We start from the raw sequence: 16,042 nt of genomic DNA, 5'->3' as shown, positions 1-16,042 counted from the left end.
AGGGGATGTTGTGTGTAGGTGCATGTAGTGGTGTGTGTGTGTGTGTGTGTGTGTGTGTGTGTGTGGGTGGGTGGGTGGAGAATCACTGCTCTAGAAGGCAGAGGACTCAGCAGAGTTCAGGGAATAGAAATACAGACAGAGGGGGAAGGGGGAGGGGGGGCCACTAGGGAGGGAAGGAGGAGAGGGGAGGCAGGGGGCGGGGCCTGGGCAGAGACCGCACCCCTGGGCCACGTGACCCAGCGAAGTGCTCCTGCCCCCGGAGGAAGCCCAGCACACAGGGGGAAGGACAGCAGAGTTCATGCAAGGACGCAGGGCTTGTGAGCGTTTCTGGAGCAGAAGTTCTCCTCACAGAGAGAGGAACACAGCAGACACAGGCCCCATGGAGCCCCCGTCAGGCCCTGCAAGCAGGCGGCATGTCCCCTGGAGCAGGCTCCTGCTGGCAGGTGAGAGGGGACAGTTTTCAGGGAGGGGCCAGAGACTGGAGAACGAGAGACTGGCTGGTCCCTGGGGGAGATGGGGCTCTGAGAGGGGACAGGGGGCTTCTGTTCAGACCTGAGGACAGAGGGCAGCGGAACAGGGAAGGGAGGGGCTCAGCCACAGGAGACTCTGCATGAGCTAGAGCTGGCGAGGGGCGGGAGGACTCAACTGCTGTAGGTTTTCCGAGTTATTCTTCACTGAGCAGTTTGTTGACAACTGATGATGATAATAACAATTTATTGTGTCACTACAGATAAAGACATAAGCAAGACAGTAAACACTGTTCTTACCCAGCACCCTTAGAAACTGACAAATAAACACCAGGCTGTGGAATTCCTGGGAACTCTCCTTCCTTCATCCCCAGGTACTAATGTCTGGAGCCTGGTCCAGGCCCTGGGTTTCAAGCAGGATCAGACAAGCCCCTGCCCTCACGGAGCCCACGCTCTGTGGGGAGGAAGACAGACAAGCAGAGAGATGGAGAGTGTGCTGGCAGGTGCTCCAGGCGTCACGCAGGAACCGGAGCGAGGAAGGGTCAGCAGTGAGCACGGAGGGTCTTTACAGCAGCTGGTCGAGGGGAGAGGCATCTCCCAAGAGGCCCTGAGTGTGAGCAGGCGTGTGAGGGCAGCGAGGGGGTGAGCCAGGGGACAGCTGGGGAAGCAGAGGAAATACAGCCCAGAGGGGCTGAAGTGATGGGGGTCATGCTGCTGACCTTGAACCAGTAGGACATACACACATACATATTCCCAGATACCATACACATACGCACACACACATGCACACACATGCACACACACACCAAGGCTGAGGGATGAAGAGACCTGCTCAGGACCCAGGGCACCATTTTCCCATCCCCCACACAGGTCAGAAATTAACTGGTTTCTCTCTCTTCCCTCTTAGTCTCACTCTCAACTTTCTGGACCCCGCCCACCACTGCCCAGCTCGCTGTTGAAACGGTGCCCCCCCTTGCTGCAGAAGGGTCGAATGTTCTACTTGCCCACAACATGTCAGAGAATCCTCTAGGTTATGCCTGGTACAGAGGAGAGAGTGTAGACAACACCCAGCTAATTGCATCATATAGGGTAGACACTAATGCAACTACCAATGGGCCTGTGTACAGCAGACAGGAGACACTTTACCCCAACGGAACCCTGCTGATCCAGAACGTCACCCAGAAAGACACAGGATCCTACACCCTGCTCGTTATAAAGAAGGATTTACAGACAGAAAGACTAACTGGACATCTCTGCATATACAGTGAGTGCTTCCTCTCTGACCTGGGCGTATTGGGTGGGAAAGTGAAAGTGAAAGTTGCTCAGTCGTGTCCAGCTCTTTGTGACCCCATGGACTACACAGTCCATGGAATTTTCCAGGCCAGAGTACTGGAGTGGGTAGCCTTTCACTTCTCCAGCAGATCTTCCCAACCCAGGAATCAAACCCAGGTCTCCCACACTGTAGGCAGATTCTTTACCACCTGAACCACCAGGGAAGCCCAAGAATACTGGAGTGGGTAGCCCATCCCTTCTCCAGCAGATCTTTCTGATCCAGGAATTGAACCAGGGTCTCCTGCATTGCAGGCGGACTCTTTACCAACTGAGCTATGGGTCGGGATGAATTCTGTTCACACTCGCAGGACTGACAGCCCCGGAAGTTGCCCCCATGCCCCTCTGCACTATGTCCCGTGTCGGGGTTTGAACATTCAGTGCAGGACACACGCTGTGGAGACAAACTCCAAAGGGTCAGAAATGCTTCCAGGAAGCCAGGCCCTGCAGACACTGTAGAGAGAAGGACGGGCTGATGGAGGGACTCAGCAGAGGGACAGCACTCTCAGTCCAGCCCCCTGGCCCCTCCCCGTGACCAGGACCCTGAGGAAGACCCTGCAGGACTCAGGGAAGACCCTGGCCTGAGGGCCCCAGGGATCCTCACAGAGAAGCTCAGCCCCAGGAAGCCCCTCCCAGACCCTGTCCCAGGGCTCCTGCCTCCAGTGACACCGGGAAGCCTGTGACAAATCCCTAGGCTCCTAAGCTGGTCACCAGCCAGGGCTCAGCCCCGAGAGCCACATCCGCGCAGGGGCACAGCCTGGTCCTACTCCTGAGACTCGGCATGGAGAGCACACAGGTACAAGGTCCCCAGGAATCAACCAAATGCCCTGGGGGACTTGGAGACGCCAGAGAAATCTCAGCAGCCCCAGAGAGGAACAGAGGAAGGAAGACTCTCCTGGCAGCTCCTCGACCCAGGGTGCCGCCCAGGGAGCTCTCTCCCGAGGCTGGTTGATGAGACCAGGAGAGACGCCCCGTGGTCTCTGAATCCCACCCAGGTCTGTCCACCACTAAACGCTGCTGCACAGTCGACCCCCGAGGAAGCCTATGCTTCTCCCAGATGTAGAGCACGTGGCCGCGCGCTCTCTGGGCTCAGGTCCCCATGCATTCGTCTTCGATGCACAGACCTGCCTTATTGAAGGGCTCAGTCCAGCTGAGAGGTGAGAGACGCCAATTCTGATTGAAGATACTTGTAGAGAAGCCAAAGGTAGAAAAGGGGCAATGTTCTCTCTGTTATCTGCACAGCGCTGTTGCCTACACCCGTCATCACCAGCAACAACTCCAACCCTGGGCAGCACGAGGACACTGTGGTGTTAACGTGTAGATCTGAGACTTGGGACGTCTTCTGCATGTGTTCAGTCAGCAATCAGAGCCTCCCCAACAGCATGGAGCTGGAACTGTGCAAGGGAAACAGGACTCTCACTGTGTTCAATGTGACAAGGCATGACACAGAACCCTTATGTGCGTGAAGCCGGGGATCCAAAGAATGTCACCCATGATGACCCATCCACCCAGAATGGCCTCTGTGAGTAACCTCTGTTCCTACGTGGTCCAGGCCTCCTGGCTGAATCTGCAGTGCCGGAGGCCAGGCCATACCCATCCCTCTCAGGTCCAAGTACATGGACCCTCACCTTTGGACACCCAGGCTGGCCATGACTTCCTATCCCAGGCAAGCCCAGGCAGGCCCACCTTGAACCAAGACTAGGAGGGGATGGGCTGCTGTGTCTTGAGAGGCTCAGGGTTACCAGCCTGTGACGGAAGAAACAGGTTAATATCTCAGACTCAGGATGAGTGAACATGAGAGGTAATGGTTGAGACTTTCTACAACAAGGCTGTGATCCAGACAGAAGGACGCTGGGGCCCTAATACAGACCAGGAGTTTCCCTTCCCTCTGATTGCATCACGTGTGGCTTTATGCTCTTTGCTTCAGATGGCCCGGACACCCCCACCACTTCCCGTCAGGCCCCTGTTACTATCCAGAGGCAAACCTCAACCTCTCCCACCACACAGCCTCTAACCCCAGCCACACCGTGTCCCTGGCTTATCACCGGGAGGCCCCCACAATCCATACAGGAGCTCTTTATCCCCGATATCACTGCAGATAAGAGTAGACCCTGTAACTGCCTTGTCCATAACTTCATCACTGGTCCCAGTAAAACCACAGTCAAGGCTATGACAGTCTCTGGTAAGTGGCCCCTGGCCCATCAGTACCAAGCTTTGTGGTAGAGCCTGTAGGTTTTCAGAAACAAATCTGAAAGAAGTTACCTCCCAACTTTCCAGAAGTTACAAGCAAATTCCGAATCAGCCCCTGAACCCTCCCACTACATCTCAGCAGACCCTTCTTCCTCCTGCTGCCTGATTTCTCCTGGCAGACCTTGGGTCCAGCCTGGAATGCGGGGAGGGGATTCTCTGAGCTCCTGACAGCCTCATGTAGGGGGAGATAGAAACAAAGAAGGGTCCCCAGGGCCAAGTGCCTTTTGTTGTTGTTGAACTGAAGAAATGGGTATTAATCTCTTACCAGATGAAATATGCTACGTACTCAGTTGCTCAGTTGTGTCTGACTCTTTGCAACCCCATGGACTGTAGCCCACCAGCCTCCTCTGTCTATGGAATTTTCCAGGCAAGAATACGGAAATGAATTGCCATTCTCTTCTCCGGGGATCTTCCCCAACCCAGGGATCAAAGCCGGGTCTCCTGAATTGCAGGCAGATTCTTTGCTATCTGAGCCAGCAGGGAAGTTCTATGAACTCCGTTGATTTATTTAAGCACCATGGGTCTCAGATGTATGTACACACAGCAAGGATGACACCCCCTCCGTCATGGGGAGGGAAGGATCAGAACAGATGGACGTAAAGGATTTTCCCACAGTGCCAGCCACACAGAATGAGCTGGAAACAGTTGGCTAATATTATTATTACTGGGCAGGAGTTGAGCAGACCTTCCCTCTAAGACTGACAATAAGGATGGGGAGGAAAAACAAGGGTGGGGGTGCATAATGTAAGAGGAAAGAGTCCTTAACAGGAACACGAATAGGACACGGAGCTGGCTACAGTGAGAGAATGTCGAGTTGGAGAAAGTCCGAGGTTTCAAACGTGATTAAAATAGAGAGAGAGATGCAACCACCTGCAGCAGGAGGGTTGAGAAGATACTGTGATGACCAAACACACAGCCACACAGACCTCAAAGCATCCCCTTCCTCCCTAACAGGCCCTCTCCCCTGTGAGACCTCTTGTGATTTTCCTGGTCAGGTGAACTCAGGCCTTCATCTCCCCCTCTATCTTCTCCTTTCAGGCCAAGAAAACAGCCCAGCCCTCAATAGGGAGATCGTTGTCATCATCATGATTGGGATCCTGGTTAGGTTGGCACTGGTGACCATTCTGGGGTGCTTTGTTTTCCTCAAGATGACTAGAAGGTACAAATGGCAATGCCCGATGCTAATCCTGTCCCCCAAGCTGATGCCAAGCCAGGAAGAGAGACACCCTACCCTTGGATTCTGGGCCTGGCTCTCCACAGCCTCTCCACTTCCCCCAAGGGCATTCCCTCTCATCCATCGGCCCCTGCTTCACCAGATGCTGACCTGGGGTAGCTTCCCAACACCTTCTGCATCAGTAAATTAGACACTGCCCACTGCTGTTGTCCAGGGTTTCCCCGCTGGCTCAGTGGTAAAGAATCTGCCTGCTATGCAGAAGATGTGGGTTTAATCCCTGTGTCGGGAAGATCCCCTGGAGAAGGAAATGGGCACCCCCTCCAGTATTCTTGCCTGGGAAATCCCACGGGCAGAGGAGCCTGGCGGGCTACAGCCCATGGGGTCACAAAGCGTCGGACACGACTGAGCGACTGAACAACAAGAACAGCCCACTGCTGTCCTAGGTCCCGGAGCAGACCTGCAGCCGTGCTGGCAGGCAGTAAATGCTCAGTAAGCAGTATATCTTGCAGTTTATTTAAATCCAGTCACCCTGAAAGGAGAGGTTGACAGCCTCAGAACCTGAGCGTCATCGTGGCCAAAGAGACTGAAGCCACCTGGACAGGCCAGGTCAGGTCAGAGTCTCCCAGGAGGCAGATGCGTTAACCACAGCCCGTGATGTGTGAGATGGGAGAACGTGGACCCGGCCAGGACAGCAGGTCGGGAGATGAGCTTTAAGCCTCTTTCCAGGCAGATGAAGGTAGAAAAAGAGGCCATTGTCTAATTTCAGCATCTCTCAGCCTGAGGGGCTGGGCTGGCCACCGCAGAGCCCCTCCCCCCCCCCCCCCCCCCCAGTCACGGGACCCAAGATGCACCGGCTCTCCAGGCATCCTCCGTGTGTTCTGGCCCTGCTCTCCTCTGAGGACCTGACCCTTCCGCTCAAAGCCTTTGGGCTGATTCCTTTACTGGGTCCTTTGTCCCTTCTCAAGTCACTTTCTCCCGGACTGCCACTGACCTGCACGTCCTTCCTGTCTGAGCCCAGGATGGATGTGGCTTCTTAAGGACTTTCCCTAGCTCCTCTCTGCTGGGCCCTCTCCCCCTAAACAGCATTGGTGGAGAACGGAGGTCTCTCCATTCCCTGATTGGGCTTCCCTGGTGGCTCCATAGTAACGAGTCCACCTGCAATGCAGGAGACGAAGAAGACGCAGGTTTGATCCCTGAGTCAGGAAGATTCCCCTGGAGAAGGAAATGGCAACCCACTCCAGTATTCTTGCCTGGAGAACCCCATGGACAGAGAAGCCTGGAGGGCCACAGTCCACGAGATCCCAAAGAGCTGGACGCGACTGTGCATCTGACCGCATATGTACACACTCGCTGTTTAGAAAAGGGAACCCTCCTTGTTCCCTGTTTTGACACCAAAGCTGTGACCTCCTCCTGCCTCCTGCAACCCTCAAAAATAATCTTGACCTTTTCTAGGGCCAGTGGCCAGAATGACCTCAGAGGGCACTGGCCTCCAGCAACCACCCTGGGTGAGTGTCTTCTCAGCCTGGGCACAGCTGGGACACCCTGGTCCTATCCTCCAGCGTCTGCTCCAGCCAGCCGCCCACTGGGGCTTCATCACCGGGGATCCGCACTGACTGGTCTGCTAGACGTGCAAGTTCTGAGTCACAGGTCACCTCACTGGACCCTAAATGCCCAGAAGGTCTCTCCCTGGTGATGCCCCTTCTCCCATGGCCCTCTGGAAGCTGAGGACCCCCAGCCTCTCCTGGAGGGTGGGCTAAGCTTCCTCACACCCCTGGTGCTGACTGCTGTCTCTGCCTCTAGGACATGGTCCCTCTGGCAGCTGTGTCTCCCCGGTGAGCACATTCTTTCCTTGTCTCTTCTCCCTGGGGTCCCAGCTGTGCAGACTCAGGGCAGTGGGACTGTCCAACATTTCACAGTACAGACACCCTTCACTCCAGGGTAGCCAGCAACATGAACCCCATCCTGGTCAGGACTGGGACTCACTTCAGGGGCAGGACACCCCCACGCCCTGCCCTGAGCCTGCCTGGTCCCTTCACAGTTAACCCTGGAGTCCAGCCAGGAATAGAGTGAGCACTAGGAGCTTCAGACAGGGGTCTCGGGCTATCGAGGGTGGAGCATGCAGCCAGATGGGGACTGAAGTGAGGGCTTCAGGCTTGGAGGTGGCTGCTTGGGAGGCAGGGCTGGTCACTTCTGAGGAGAAATGACTCTCTTCCCTGTCCCCCTGACACCCACTTTCTCCCCTACCCAGGCCTCCCTACCCAGCCCCAAGCCAGCTGTTCCCATCTATGAGGTGAGTGTTGGGGATGAATGGTCTGATCCTGCACTTTTAAGGGTACTTTCCAGGAAACAGCAGCAAAAATGGGAAAATGGATGAAGGGGAGTGATGTATCTGGACCCAGAAAGCCTCCAGCACAGCCGGGCCCCCCACGAAGCAGCCCTGTGGACCCTGGGCCAGGGAGATCCTGGGACCTGTTCTGAGAAGTTTCTTTCTCTACAGGAATTACTCTATCCCAACACAGATATCTACTGCCAGATCAACCCCAAAGTAGATGTGGTTTCTTAGTTTGCTCCAGGAACTTCCCCTTAAGGGGTGTGGAGAAGAGCCCACCTGAGACCCCAGAGTCTGAGTGAGGTCAGACACCCGAAGCAGAGAAACAGCTGTGACCCCTGAAGATACTGGGGGGCCTGAGCTCAGCCTTAGTGTCCCTCCTGGCCTTCTGGAGGCCCTGACAAGGCTGCCCTGAGCCCTGGATGGATGAAGACAAGGACTTCCATTCCCCAAGGAACTGAGGGCTTCCAAGGAAAGTGGCTGGGCCTGTGACCCACTGTGGACCACCTGAGAGGTCTGAATAAAGAGGACTTTCCTCTTGTTTGCTCTTTTTGTACACATGGGCTCCTCCCACCTAAACTCACCCAGGTTCCACAGCAGTGGGACAAACTGTCTCCTCCTTGATGTGGCCCACGGGCCTCCTCCCACCTGGGCCTCATCGGCAGCCCCCTCCACACACCTGAAGAACTGAGGTCACCTGGGAAGGGTGATCTTCCCATGTGAGTTCACATGGGTCAGTTTACCCACATTCACCCAAACAAAAGTGGTCTGTGCACTAAGGCACAGAGCCCAGAGTTCGGGAGGATGTCTGGCCATTGCCTGAGTGTTGTTTGTTATGAGATAAGAGACAGTTACAAAACCTGCTAAGTCTCACATCCTGATTTGGCTCTAAGATACTCCTTATCTCGTATGCACACAATGTTGGGTTAGAGAAGGTGACACCTCTTGTTGTTTCCTATTGCTGCTGTAGCAACTTATCACAAACCTGTGGTATAAAACAACACAAATCAAGATGTCAACACAGCTCTGTTCTTTCTGGATAGTCTAGGAGAGAGTTTGTTTCCTTGCCTTTCCAAGCTGTGAAAGGCTACCTGTTTTCCTTGGGTTGTGGCCCCTTCCTCCATCTTCAAAAGTCAGCAGTGGAGTATCTTAAAGTCATGCTCTGCTTCCATCATCACATGTCTTTCTCTGGCTCTGCCTCTCCTGCCTTCCTTTTTCTTTATAAAGACCACCCTTGTGATTATGTTGGGCCCAATCAGATAACTCACCATAATCTCCTAATCACATGATCCTTAATTTAGAAATTCCCTTTATCTTGGGACATCTGCAAAGATTCTGGGTATTAAGATGTGGACAGGGACTTCCCTGGTGGTCCAGTTGATTTAGAATCTGCCTTGCAATGCAAAGGACATGGGTTCAATCCCTGGTTGGGAAACTTAAGATCCCACTTAAGCCACCTAAGCCTGCATGCCTCAACTACTGAGCCCACACACCACAACTAGAGAGTCCGTGCACTGCAACAAAAGATCCTGCGTGTCGCAACTAAGACTCAATGCAGCCAAATAAATAAAATTTTAAAAAATATGTGTCAACTTTGAGGGGCCATTGTTCTCTCTATCACATCTCTCAAGGTTGTGGTCATCATCTCTCACTGCAAACTCCTCATCGTGGTTTGGTCAATAAGTTGTGTCTGACTCTTGTGACCCCATGGACTGGGAACCTACCAGGCTTCTCTGTTCATGGGATTCTCCAGGCAAGAATACTAGAACAGGTTGCCATTTCCTTCTCCAGGGAGTCTTCCCAACCCAGGAATCAAACCTGGGCCTCCTGCACTGCAGGGAGATTCTTTACCAACTGATCTACAAAACCACTAATCACGGGCAATCTGGAATTGGTCTTCCTGACTGTGGGGTTAGTTCCTGATTTGATGTGCACAGCACCCTCACTGTCCTTTAGCCATGGAACAGAAGCCAGTCAACACTCCCTGAAGCCCTCTCCACCTCTTTCTTGTTAGAACGCTGTGTTAAGAATGTAAAGAAAGTAGATGCAGCTCCTTTGGGTAGCCAGTGATGGTCAGCACCATGGACAGGGACTTCACTGTGGTCATCCCAGGGGCTGCACAAAAAGGACCCAATGAAAAGGAACGACTGGAAACCCAGCCCATTTCTATTCTTTCTATGAGAAAGATGCAACGAGGCAGAACAGTTAAGGGATAGCCTGCTTTGCTCCAGTTTATAAGTTGTGAACATTTTGCGCATGTCTGGACAGTACTTATTGGCACATCTTTTACAACTTGCCACAATGCTGCTGACCCCTGCACCCACAGTATGGCCCTGGGGAGTCTGAGAACTTGACTCTGGCATCTCAGGGAATCTTCCCATCCCTGAGAGTCAGGCAACTGTCTTGCCTACAACATTAAGGGAATATTTCATGATTAACTTCTGAACCTTGGTGCCTGACCTTGGAAACACACCCATCCATCACCCAGCCTGGAGCACCACCTGAGCACAGCCTTCTGTTCCCAGCTGAGCTCCCCAGACAGCAGGCTGAGCAGAGCTCTAGGCTACTTTCCCAGCTCCTCCAGGCTGAGAGCCCTGTGCCGGGTGTCCTTCCCAGCAGAGCAAACATTTTTCCTGAGGGAACAGTGGAGCATGAAGACATATTTTCCAGGGCAGAACACCAAAGAACTGTTCCATCTGCCACAACCCTCAGATGAAGAGAAAAGACTGGGACCCTCACAGTCATCCCATCTCCTTGTTCCCATCCACCTCACACTCACAAAACTAAATCTGACCCTCCAGACTCGGCCCTGCCCTTCCCAGTGGCTCTGGTCCAAGCCATCCATTCACAGAACCTAGTGTAAGGATCACGGGTGCTCTTATTTTTATTAATTCTTCTGCTTTGAGTTGGATTCTTTTTGCTGTCATTTTTCTAGTTTCTTGTCATAGAATCTTAGATTATTAATTTAGGTGGTGTTTCCTGTTTGCTAATATAAGCATTTTGTTGCATAAGTACCCTTCTCAGCATTACATAAGCTGCATTCTACAATGGTTTTTTAATTCAGTATTTAACTCAATTCTTTTTTTTAAATTTCCTTTGAGGTTTCATCTCTGGCCATAGATTATTCAGAAATATGTTGTTTATTTTCTATATATTTCAGAGATTTTCGTGTTGTCTTTCTATCTCTGATTTCTACCGTGACTGTATTATTGTCAGAGAACATACTCTGTTGGATTTATTTTATTTTATTTATTATTTTTATTTTATTTTACATTTGGTTAGAGTTTAGATATGATAACAAGCCTAAGCAATGAAAGAGGATGAACTGGACATTCTTCTCTTTGGCCAGTCTTTGAAAGGTCAGTTAGCAGCAAATCCTCATAGTTTTCCTTCATCAGAGAATTTCCTGATTTTCCTTTCATTCCCAAAGGATAAATTTGCCAGATGTAGAATTCTTAGTTGACAGTTCTTTCCTTTCAGCACTTGAAAAATACGCTACTTCCTTCCATATTTTCAGGTACAAAATCTACTGTCATTTAAATTAGAGTTTCTGGGATTTCCCTGGTGGTCCAGTGGTTAAGAGTCTGAGTTTCCACTGCAAGGGGCAGGGTTTCAATCCCTGGTCAGGGAAATAAGATCCTCCATGCCTCGTGGCCAAGAAAAAAAAAAAATCCTGAATAGGAAATGGGTTGTTTCTCTGGATTTTTTTAAATTGAAGGATGATTGCTTTACTGTATTGTATTGGTTTCTGCCATGAATCAGCCATAGGTATCCCTATGTCCCCTCCCTCTGATCTTCCCTCTCGCCTCCCTCCCCAACCCACCCCTCTAGGTTGTAAAGACAGTTTTCCTTTGGCGTCAGTTCTCATGAGTTTACCATGTATCTGAGTGTGAATTTGTTTAGACTGGTTCTGCTTTGAGTTCACTCAGCTTCGTGAGCCATTATTGTTTCATTTTTTCAGTCCCTGTTTTCTTCTCCTCTGCTTCTGGAATTTCAATGGTACAAAAGTTACATCTTTTTATTAGTGCCCCCAAAGGCTCTGGGACTCCGTTCACACGTCAAATTCTTCCACAGAATAGAAAAAGATACAGTTCCCAACTCATTCTGAGATTAAAACCAGAACCAAAAGGAGAATGTCACGCCAGTCACACTTATGAACAGAGAGGCAAAAATCCTAAACAAGGTTTTAGCAAACCAAATCCAGCAGTATGTGAAAACAGATGACACACCATGACTAAGTTTTGTTGGCCCCAGAAAAGTAGAGGTTATTTAGCATTATAAATCTGTAAATGGAAGTGCTCAGGAGCTTCTAGGGTGCAAGCAATGTTTTGTTTCCTGATCTAACTGCTAGATACATGGGTGTGTCGAATTTTTTAGAAGTTATTAAGCAATACACTTATGACTTGAACATGTCTTTGCATGTAATACATCAGTTTTTTAAAGTTTTAAAAAATCTACATTGTGTGCCATATTAATATCAAAGGGAAAACTCTTGATTATCTCAACAGATATAGAAAAATAATTTGATAATATCTGCCATCAGCTTATATTTGTAAACTGTTGCACTAGGAACACAAGGGAAACTTCTTAATCTGATTAAGAATACCTAACAACATCTACCTTCTCGTGTTTTTTGCAGCATTATTCACAATAGCCAAGACTTGGAAACAAGCTAAGTGTCCATCGGTGGATTACTGGATAAAGTTAGAAAGAGGATGTGAGACAGAAAGGTGAAATATCATTCAGCTATGCAAAAGAAAGCAAGCTTGCCATTTGCAAGAACACAAAAAAAAAGGTTGATGGACTTTGATGGCATTATGGCAACCCATTCCAGTCTTCTTGCCTGGAGAATCCCAGGGACGGTGGCGCCTGGTGGGCTGCCGTCTATGGGGTCACACGGAGTCGGACACAACTGAAGTGACTATGGAGAAGGCAATGGTACCCCACTCCAGTACTCTTGCCTGGAAAATCCTATGGATGGAGGAGCCTGGTAGGCTGCAGTCCATGGGGTCGCTAAGAGTCGGATACGACTGAGTGACTTCACTTTCACTTTTCACTTTCATGCACTGGAGAAGGAAATGGCAACCCACTCCAGTGTTCTTGCCTGGAGAATCCCAGGGATGGGGGAGCCTGGTGGGCTGCCGTCTATGGGGTCACACAGAGTCAGGCATGACTGAAGTGACTTGGCAGTAGCAGCATGCTAATGGAAATAAGTCAGACAGGCAAAGATACATACTATATGACAGTGGCCCCAACCTTCTTTAGCACCAGGGACTGGTTTCATGGAAGACAATTTTTCCACAGATGGGGGCTGGGGGATCATTTCAGAATGATTCAAACACATTACATCTTTTGTGCATGTTATTTCTATTATTACATCAACTCCACCTCAGCATCAGGCATTAGATCTCAGAGTTTGGGGGGCCCATGCTATATGATATCACTTACATGTGGAGTACCAAAAAAAGCCAATGCATAGAAACAGAAAGTAAGATGGTAATTACCAGGAGTTGAGGGGTATGGGAAATGAGGAAATGTTGCTCAAAGAGCACAAACTTCCAGTGGTAAAATAAACAGGTTCTAGGGATCTTACGTACAGCATGCTGATTATAGTTAATAAAACCGTTTCGTATACTTGAAAGTGCTAAGAGAGTAGACTTTAAATGGTCTCACCACAAACAAGAAATGGTAATTATGTGGTGAGACAGACGTGTTAGCTAATGCTATGGTAGCAATCATTTTGCAATACACTTGTGTTTCAAATCACCACAGTGTGCAACCTAAATAAGCGTCCTATCCCCATTATATGGAGTTTCCCTGGTGGCTCAGTGGTAAAGAATCTGCCTTCCAATGCAGGAGACGCAATAGACTCAGCTTCCATCCCTGGTCTGGGAAGATCCCCTGGAGGAGGAAATGGCAACCCACTCCAGAATTCTTGCCTGGTGAATCCCATGGACAGAGGAGCCTGGCGGGCTACCGTCCATAGGGTTGCAGAGAGTCGGCCATGACTGAGCAACTGAGACATATCTCAAAAAGGCTGGAAAAAAATTTTTTTTTAATCTATCCCCTTCAAAAAAGCAAGCAAACAAGACACAGCAACATTGTTTTCTAGGAAAATGGCAGTATTGCACTGAAAGTCAAGAACAACCCAAGAGTGCCCAGCGCCGTTACTGCTGTACTGGGATGTCCCAACCAGCACAGATCGACTGTCATTATTCACAGATGCTTTTTATCTACACAGAAAGCTCTGCCCAAAACTCTGTAAACAAATTATTAGAAGTAATAATATAGTCTAGCAAAGTGTCTATCTTTAAGATCAATAAACTGTACAAAAATTTATTGCATTTCCGCGTTAGAAACAAATAGAAAATGTAACTTTTAAATGACATCATTTATAACAATGAACACTATAGATTATTTTGGAATAAATTAACAAAAGATGTGCAAGATCCTAATGCAAAAAATTTTAAGCTTCCCTGAAAAATATTAAGGAAGACCTAAATAAAGAGATGTCCCATGTTCATGGATAGAAGGGTTCAGCTTCGTAAAGATATAGACTCTCCCCTAAATTAGCAGTTAGTCAATGAAATTCCAACCAAAATCCCAACAAGAATTCCTTGGAACTTGACAAGTTGGTCCAAATTTACACTGAAGTGCAAAAAGTCCAAGAATAACCAAGGTTCTCCTGAAGATGAAGAACAAGTAGGGAGGGGGAATGACTTGCCTTATCAGGTAAAACGACTTATTAAAAAGCTATAAAAATAAATACAGTGAACTGTTGGCACAAAAGTAGATAAATTGATCGATGGGAAGATAGGAATTCCAGAAATAGACTCACGCAAATATGAAACTTTGAAATACAACCAAGATGCCATTGCAGATAAATGGGGAAAGAAAGAATTATTCAATAAAAGGAGCTGGGCAATTAATTGTCTATATGAAAAAATGCAAATATCTTAAAGACATACAAAAATCAATTCTAAATAAATTAAGAACATAAATGCAAAAATTCAAACTTACTTTTTTGGAGGAAACAAAGGAGAGCATTTTTTGGATTCTGGGATAAATAAGAATCTCTTTTTTTAATGTTATTTCATAATGAGATAGTTAATAAGACAGTGTATCTTATTGTGGAAGACAGTCTGAAACAAGAATGGAATCAGACTGTCAAGGGCTGTACTGTCATATTAAGCATGCAGCCTTTATTTTGTTTTAATTTTTTTTTGGGGGGGTGGTGTCCCACTCTGTGTCTTACAGGATCTTAGTTCCCTGACCAGGGATTGAGCCCGGGTCCTGGCAGTGAAAGTACTGAGTCCTAACCTATGGACCACTGGGGAATCACCAAGAAGGATCTCTTAAGCAAAGCACAAAAAGAATCACCATAAAACTGGAAGGTTGATAAGTTCAACACTAAAATCCTTTTCTTTAAAACAGACCATAAGATATAAGGACAAATCATCTGACTGACAAAGAATTAGTACATAAGATATATGCATACCTAAGGAAATCCTATGTATCCAGAAGAAAAAGTTAAACAATCGTATAGAAAAAGAATCCAAAAAATAAAATAAATAGGCATTTTACAGATGAAGCACAGGCAATACACATCTGAAAAAATGCTCAGCCTACTTGAGAGTACCTTAGATAGCAAGGAGATCAAACCAGTCATTCCTAAAGGAAATTAGCCCTGAATATTCATTGGAAGGACTGATGCTGAAGCTGAAGCTCTGATACTTTGGCCACCTGATGTGAAGAGCCAAGTCACTGGAAAAGACCCTGATGCTGGGAAAGATTGAGGGCAGGAGGAGAAGGGGACGACAGAGGATGAGATAGTTGGATGCTGGGAGAGATTGAGGGCAGGAGGAGAAGGGGACGACAGAGGATGAGATGGTTGGATGGTATCACCAACTCAATGGACATGAATTTAAGCAAACTCGGGGAGACAGTGAGGGACCGGGGAGCCTGGCGTGCTGCAGTCCATCTGAACAATAACAGCTTAGTAATCAGGGAGATATAAATTCAGACCACAATGAGATGCCATTTTACATCCACCAGATTGGCAAAAGTTTTAAAGTTGGAAAAGTCGGAGGTCATGTGGATGAACAAGAATTCTTTACTCTCTACCAGTAATGTATAATTGCTACAAACACTTTGGAAAACAATTTGGCATTATTTTCCAAAGCCAAACAAACCTACAGCCCAGTATTTCCATACCTGGTTGTACACCCAGGAGAATCTTACATATAAGCACTAGGGGGGACATGTACAAGAACATTTATAGCACCAATAAGTGTCCCAAAACTGGGAGGGTGGGGAGAGGGGAAATCCAAGCATAATTGACAAGAATTAAATTGTGATACAAATAGCACAACAGGAGATAATATATCAGTGAAAATGCAGGAACAAAACCACACACTGGAACATGGATGAATATTATATATATGCATTATTTAAAGTTCCAGAAAACTACGATAATAAACCATTTTACAAAAG

At 48.5% G+C, this 16,042-nt stretch overlaps 1 protein-coding gene across 1 annotated transcript; it reads left to right on the top strand.

The window, feature by feature from the left end:
• The first annotated feature begins 379 nt into the window (after positions 1-379).
• LOC138097028 (carcinoembryonic antigen-related cell adhesion molecule 4-like) lies at positions 380-7,783 on the top strand. Its single transcript, XM_068993251.1, is given in 9 exon segments — positions 380-443; positions 1,375-1,731; positions 3,039-3,244; positions 3,246-3,318; positions 5,085-5,205; positions 6,673-6,725; positions 7,021-7,052; positions 7,469-7,510; positions 7,718-7,783. Coding segments are annotated over 9 exon segments (1,014 nt in total).
• Positions 7,784-16,042: the final 8,259 nt, after the last annotated feature.

The sequence above is a fragment of the Capricornis sumatraensis genome, chromosome 20 (genome assembly GCF_032405125.1).
Source record: "Capricornis sumatraensis isolate serow.1 chromosome 20, serow.2, whole genome shotgun sequence".
Lineage (NCBI taxonomy): Eukaryota > Metazoa > Chordata > Mammalia > Artiodactyla > Bovidae > Capricornis > Capricornis sumatraensis.
The sequence above is the reverse complement of the archived record's forward strand: the minus strand, read 5'-3'. Positions and strand labels throughout refer to the sequence as shown.